At 37.9% G+C, this 7492-nt stretch overlaps 1 protein-coding gene across 7 annotated transcripts in view; it reads right to left on the bottom strand.

The window, feature by feature from the left end:
- Positions 1 to 1272: 1272 nt before the first annotated feature.
- The window catches only part of mink1 (misshapen-like kinase 1), a 45901-nt gene continuing 39681 nt past the window's right edge, over positions 1273 to 7492 (bottom strand). For all 7 annotated transcript variants that reach the window (XM_080779626.1, XM_080779627.1, XM_080779629.1 and 4 more), the window contains one exon: positions 1273 to 7388. In XM_080779626.1, the coding sequence (XP_080635752.1) occupies positions 7305 to 7388 (84 nt within the window). In that variant the 3' untranslated portion in view covers positions 1273 to 7304. The remainder of the gene's footprint in view (positions 7389 to 7492) is intronic.

Here is a 7492-nt window from a genome sequence, read left to right as displayed (position 1 = left end):
GATGAAATTAATAATGAAAGATTCATAAGGTGAGTGGGATACAAATTATGATCAGACAAGTTGGGGGAGGGGGGGCGGGGGGCAATATTCATACTTTGACTTTGTCAATATATCAACTTTATGATGGTAGATCTGTACATACTATTAATAAATACACATAGCCTTGCCAGTGTTCTCTGTTTCCCCTCTAAAGCTGTTATTTTAAAGCCACTCTTTTTCTGCATGGTGAAATATTTAATTATGTCTACAGTGTGATGGCAAAACCAAATCAATTACTGTACATTTTCTAAACTGCCTCCTACGTCTGTTCACATTGAAGAACCACAATTTAGGTTTTAGTTACTGGAAAAAGCTCAATCTTAAAAAAATAAAAAAACAAATGAGTAAAGTGAGGGTTGGTTGACGATTAGTAATGTGGCATTTTGTGAAAACAGGCTATTGAGTTTGAGGTACTTTGAGGAAGCGTAACCATGAATGTGAGATTCTGAAATGTAATTACCACTGCACTAACGAACCTTCTACAATTACAGATCAATCCATTTTAATGGGCATATAGAACAGCCACTAGAGGGTGCTGCAGTGCCATTCTTTTGGGCTATTTCACAACCAACCCATAAAGTATTAAGACAATGAGTCTTTCACAACAACATATATGAAATATTTATTTGGGGTCAGATTGAATCATGCCAGACATTCAAAACCACTTTCATGTTTGTAGATAAAAACAAACATGACACGCCAACAGGTTCCATTTACTTTTGTGAACTCATTTATGCAGCTTCAGTATCTAATCTAAATTGAACAATTTCTTACAGTAACACTATGCCCACATTTTAATTGAGGATGGAAAGCCATGCCTATGAAAAGTAGTTCCTCACAGCTGTTGTGGTTTGACGGTACAAGATTTCTCAGAATTCCAGTAGTTGTCAAGGATGTCTGTACTTGCCTTATCATTTAAAAACGCATCCTTTCAACACAATGCTCACTGAGCATTTCAGTACTTGTTTTAGGAAAATGTAACAGTTATTGCACAAAATGTCAGGAATAAATAGTCCAGTTGATAAAGTTTTTGCACAGCTAAGACACTGACTCATTTACTCTGCATGCTTCTGCTGAATAAAGTATGGCCATTGAGTTTTAAATAAATATTAGTACATATCTGTTACAAATAAAGTTTGAGCGTTACTAATTATTTAAATAAAAAGTTGAACCATGTTTTATAACGCTGTCAATGTCAAACAACTTTTGGCAAGTACAGAAATTGAAGCAAAGTCATGATCAATATGTTTTATTTTTCAAACAACTGTTAAGACAAGAATTCGTTCAACACAATGTTTTGTTGAAAGACCCCCAAACACACAGTAAAGAAACATTGCAAAGATGCTTAATTAAAAGAAACAAAAATCTATTGAAAACGAATCCTGCCTAAAGAGTCAGCTTTTTAGTTTAACCTGCCTCAAAACTAGCATCTCTACAGTTAAGTGACAGATATGCTGACTGAGCAGTACAAGTTAAAATGTTGATTAAAGAAGTACAGTACAATTTCTCTTAACGAGACAAACAGACCAACTTACATTCAGTTTGCCAAAGGCCACAGAAAAAAAAAGGAAATAATAAGAGCACTTTCTACAAGCCACACTGAGATGGGACATCCACAGTCTCAACTTCAAATACTAATATTGCTTTTAATATGAATGAGAAATATATTTTTCTCTCTTCATCTCCTAATCTGCAATTCTACAAATCCCTGCGTCGGTTGGCTCGTTTCCTACATACCGTCTTTCCAATTCAGACTCGGAGATTAGACGGACTATAGAGTATACTATACTACCAAAAGCATTCACACTTGATATTACTTTAGTCGATGCCAAACACTTCTTAGGTTACACGTTCGCGAATAATAGTTTTTTTTCCCAAAAATTGAATTCCATCCTTTGATTTGTGAAATTCACATGAACAATCTTTATGAGAACGAGGCTCGAAATAGTGTCTTTTAAACCTTGTAGTACAGACTTTTGAAGAAAGCTGCAAATACCACTTTTATTCGTTTACCTTGAATGAGTGGCGAACACCAGGCTATAATTGAAATTGCAAGTTCATCACCACCGCCAACCAAATAATCTTCAAAGTCCACGCATCAGATTATGATGTTGATCCTCTACACTTTACAGGACATAATATAGTCTCATACAGTATATTTCTACATACAGTAGGTCTCATTTATGCAAGTTGGCAATACTACACACACAACTCTTCAGACAAGAGATTGTCTATATGAGGCAAGAGAGACAATGGGAATGAATATGAAGGTTAGCACTTTGGGTTATGTCATTGCGAATGAACATGAAGGACATTTTACATGGATACATCTGTAAAAGCAGTGTTAGTTGACCAAAAGTAAATGTTATGTTATCTAAGGAAAATTGGGGAGGGTGTGAATTTTGTCGAATTCATGTTTCAAGTACTACCTTAAGGGAATCGGTGAAACAAATCAAACTCTTTCTCAGACGCTTTATGAAATTAGTACTGGGTAAGTTCTAAACGTACAGTCTGTTTTTAAATATTTATAATGTGCCACACAAGTTCTGAGTCTAGTGCATGTAGTAAAGATCAAAATGCAAAGCTTTCAACTTTCCAGTCTCATGTCATGTGACCTCATACTCCTCTACACACCAACTTCCCAACTGACTTCCCATGAGATAGTGAAACGGGTCATTATGTAATGAGCCAATCTACATCAAAACATAAACGCAAGTTTCACGGTGCATTTCATTTTAATTTAGAAAAAGCCGTCGGGCTTTTGTCATCAGACGTCGGTCTGATGACAAAAATGCACAATTAAAAATAATTGGAAGGCTAAATGCACAGACAAACGTGTTTGGTTTGCATTCTCAAATTGTCATCCATCTGGTCAACTTCCTTCCCACTGTCTCAATGTAAATTCTCTTAACTTGCTGGAAAATGCAGTTTTTCTTCTGTGCTGCTGTTGCGTTACTGGGACACTGTAAACAAATGCAAAGGGAAGGCAGTACCCAAGCACAGGCCACAAATCACTTGACCAATGCCATGAGCCTTTTCATCACTTTTTACCACCTGAGAACCCTTTCACAGAGCGGGCAGACTCTGTGGGACCATTGACACCAAAGGGAGCCCAAACATTAAGCCATGAGAACCGTAAAGCAGACAACTTTTTTTTAGCAACTTGCTTGGTAATGATTTCCCAAATAATTTAACACATAGTTACACACACTGTTGCAGCCGACTACTTGCTCCAGCACAACAACCCAATGTATTCGACCGACCACTGCTCGAATGAGTCCACCACAGCCACACCTAAAGAAAATCCAACTGTCTTATAGTTTTGCCCTCTGTGCCGTAAAATACATTGTGCTTAGATTAATACGAGTAAATAATCTAGATATAAATACAAATCTGTCTTTATAGATGTACATTCATTTTGATTTCTGAATATAGGCTAATTTACATATCCTTTAATAAAATAGTTATTACAGAATATAATGAGCTACTTCCCCCCCACTTGAGTTCAATGGCATTGAAGAGTAACATTTATCTTCTGTATCTTTCCAGAGCCTCCATCTTCTAACCATAAAACGCATTAAATAGGTTAAGCAGGTTATATTTCATCTGTACACTATGACTAATTACTAAAAAAACGAAAAAAAAACATGAAATATTTATGGCTTCTCTCTGTAAATCAGTGTCAAAAATCTATGTATCTATGTAGTAATTTCAGTTTGAGTGCCACGTTTGACTGGACACAATATATAGTACACTTATTGAAATGGACCATCTTATACTCTTTTTTTTTGTTTATCCGTCAGCTTGCCGTTAAGTTATTCTAACACAAACGTTTCCTTGTGTAACCACCAGCCAACTGAAAGGTTTGTTTCCATACGATGTCACCGACGTCTAAGTCCACATTACGGATGTTCTGGATTCGATTTAAGTGCACTTAATTGGCACAGGACATCGTTCTTAACGAGAGGGGGCGGTAGTAATCGTCGTTGCACTTCTTCCTCCGCGCATTCCAAGTAAGACACACAAAGGGGGTACTACTAACTGAGCAGTCTTAAAACCTCGCCCCTTTTCCCAACTCCAAGGCACTACTTCACAACTGTAAACTTGGCTGATTCGATTGGTTTAAGAACTAATGACAACCACAAGACCATCACTGCCAGTGCCAGAGCTCCTAGTGGATTCTTAGTTAACGGTATGTTTGAGATGTAGATCATGGCACAAAACAGATATTTTACAGACAAAACAGAGTCACTATTAATTACTATAGGGAATAAATAAAAGTGAAAATTGATCCTGTGATTTGAGATATATATATATAATTTTGGAAGACTACCCTTTTTGATGACTTTACCAAGGTTCCTTTGACAATGTCCAGAAATGTTCTAAAATGGAGGTTTTGTTGTTTTTTGGTGAAAATTCAAAACAGCATTATGTTAATCTTTTAGCATTCATTTGTAATATTCATGTAGCAAGAGTAAAAATGTGTTACAACCGTTGGGTCAACCTTGTATACAATATTGTAGATAAATGCTATTGTAGTAAGCAGGAGCAGCACTGCTTATATATATATATAATTAAAAAAGAGCTACAATCAATTATTTCTCAAAAACAAAAAAACGGTCGGTGGCTCAGACGGGCTAAAGTGCTATAAGTACCACATCATACTGGTGAGGTGATGAGTCTTCAAAATCTGACTAACGAGCTTTGTTCCAGGTTCTACACCTGCCATGTTCCCAGGTACCTTCCCACGTTAAGCCTATCCCTACCTTCTGGAAAGTATATCAAACAAAAGCAGAAGTAATCATTTAAAAAAACACACAAACTGTCTGTACAGTATGAAAGGAGTCTTGGTTAGTGATCAATAAGTTAAGACTTCTAAAAAATAAAATAAAATCACCCTATTAACCCATTCTGAACGGGAACCCATTTTGGTGTTAGCACTAGGTTATGCTTTAGCTATTGAAAAATAGCAGATCTACAAGCTCATAGCGCGCCACCGAGTGGCGCGCTACGAGCTTGTAGGTCTGCTATTTTTGAAAAATCGACTGACATTTTTAGAATCTGATCTCAGGTCAGAATGGGTTCATCAGACCAGTGTGTGTCCAGTGGAAACCTCGTATGAATCTGATCTCAGGTCAGAATGGGTTAAAAGTGTTTGAGCTTTTCCCTTCATCAGTCCCAAAACGGACTCATCGTACACACATTAGCAAGCAATATTGTGAACACTGGCAGGAAACAAAACAAGTCACATGTTCCAGTCTTAAAAAAAGTGCCTGTTGTGACGAGTCCTGCCCTTTGTTACAGTACAGCAGAGCCAAAGCTACAACATTAGATATTTGCCGTTACTAATACTGGCTCAATTTCCCCGTCATCCCATTATTGTTACAGCAACTCTGTCATCAACAACTCTCCAGTCATACATACGAATGATGAATGAATCCGTGAGAACTAAAACACAGTACAGATTTGACCACCTAATATTGGGAATTTTGGACATCAATCACTAGAATTCCAGCGATATCCTCGCTCGGTTTAAATTCTCAACCCTGCGCCACGTTCCCATTCCAAGCAAGATGCCAGTTTGTTCCTCAACAGGTGGTGATAATATCACAATCGTCACGACCACATTTTTATGAAACTGAATATTTATGAAACTGAACACACAAACTCTTCCTTGTCAAACAAAGACTGAATATATATTATAATATATATTGCAATATAACGCCAAGATCATTACAGTAAAGAATGCCAAGAGGCTAATATCAATACAGAAAACACTACATATAAATATCAAATCTTTGTAGGTATTTTGTAAATATATGAGAACAAAGTTTAGATACAAGCCAGATGATTCATACGATGATTTCATCTAAGCCACCAAAAAAGAGGGGTGAAAAAGCAAAAAGGGACAAAAAAAAGAACTCAGTATTGATTTTGAACATACAATACTGCATATTCTTTATGGAACGTCACACTTTATTCATTTGACATTATGCTTTGTTTTCTTAAACAATTTTATCGTGGTGGTTTGGTTATTCAATGCCTTATAGTTGGGTTGCACCACGCACTATTTGCCATAAAAGGTACTGTACACGAAAGTAATATTTATTGGCATTTGATTTGTGCTCAGTACAGATGACTCAAAATGACTGATTTGCGACAGGCTACACATTTTTAACAGAGTTCATGACTACTTTCTAATGAATCCTCTGCTTTATGTGTGGAGCTCTATACCAGAAAGTCCCCCGGAAACTTTTCACCAGGGGCTGGCCAGTGGCCACTATTTAGGGATGTCCCGATACACTTTCTTCGTTTACGATCCCGATATCACAATTTCTGTGTTGAGCCGATACCAAATACCGACACCAGAGAATATTTATAATAATAAAATAAAATAAAATGTACTTATTTTTATCTCGTGTTGATAATAGCAGACTCCTCACTCAAAATGTGCACTTGCAGTTTGGGGCAACTCAAAAGCCAACTCCACACATGCCCCCAACCAACATTGTATTTACCTGCCATAGTGTCAACCCCTTTATCCCCCGTGTCTGGATTCGGTGGTTTTAGACTGGCATATTCGCCGATACCGATATGACCAAAAAAGGGCCGAGACCGATACAGTATCGGGGACATCTCTACCACTATCGTACCGTGTCATGATGTACAGTACATATTGTCCTATATGGCAACACACAGGACGGAGGCTTTATCAACAGGTCTGAAAAAGAGTCAAAGCTGTTTATTCACAGCTCCATCTCAATAATAATGATAGGTAACGCTTCCCCCAAATGTACATGGTAGCCACAAAAGGAATGTTTTAACTCCACGACTTGAAACTAAACAGTCACACGACTGAACACAGGTCCACCGAGTTAAGTAAATAAAAGATGAAAGTATATACAGTACAAATTAATTGGGAGACGTTAGACACGACGCTCAATGGTAGTTTTTCATGACAATTTCCTAGGAGAATGTTATGGGGGGGGGACTGAGAAGGACGCCGATTGATGAAGTGTGTCTTCAGGAGTTTAGGCTGGAATGGATTTTAAACGTTTACTTTGTACATGTTGGCGAGGGGCAGAAACGGAGGGGAATGTGCAGGCAAGAGAAAGGCAGAGAGCAAACCGAGAGAATACGTGCGCATCTGTGTGCATGTTTACAGGAATTTCTTTATTTTTGAGGGGGGGGGGGTACTTCTCTCTCTTCACCACACATTGCTGGGTTTCCCCACGTGGCGCATATCCAGACAGCGGTGGTTTATCTCACCAGTTCATGATGCAGTTTCTGTTCAGGGTCATGAAGTAGACTTGACTGCTGCCTCCAGACCGCACGGACGCAAAGAACACCTGAGGGGACATGGTCGCACAAATACAAGAAGACATGCAGTGTCACCACCGTTTTGCACATGAAACCAGTTCAATTAGCCACCTCGCTATCCAACATATAAATG

Source organism: Protomyctophum bolini, assembly GCF_963924005.1.
Source record: "Protomyctophum bolini genome assembly, chromosome: 13".
NCBI lineage: Eukaryota > Metazoa > Chordata > Actinopteri > Myctophiformes > Myctophidae > Protomyctophum > Protomyctophum bolini.
Note: the sequence above shows the minus strand (reverse complement) of the source record. Positions and strands in the feature narration are given on the sequence as shown.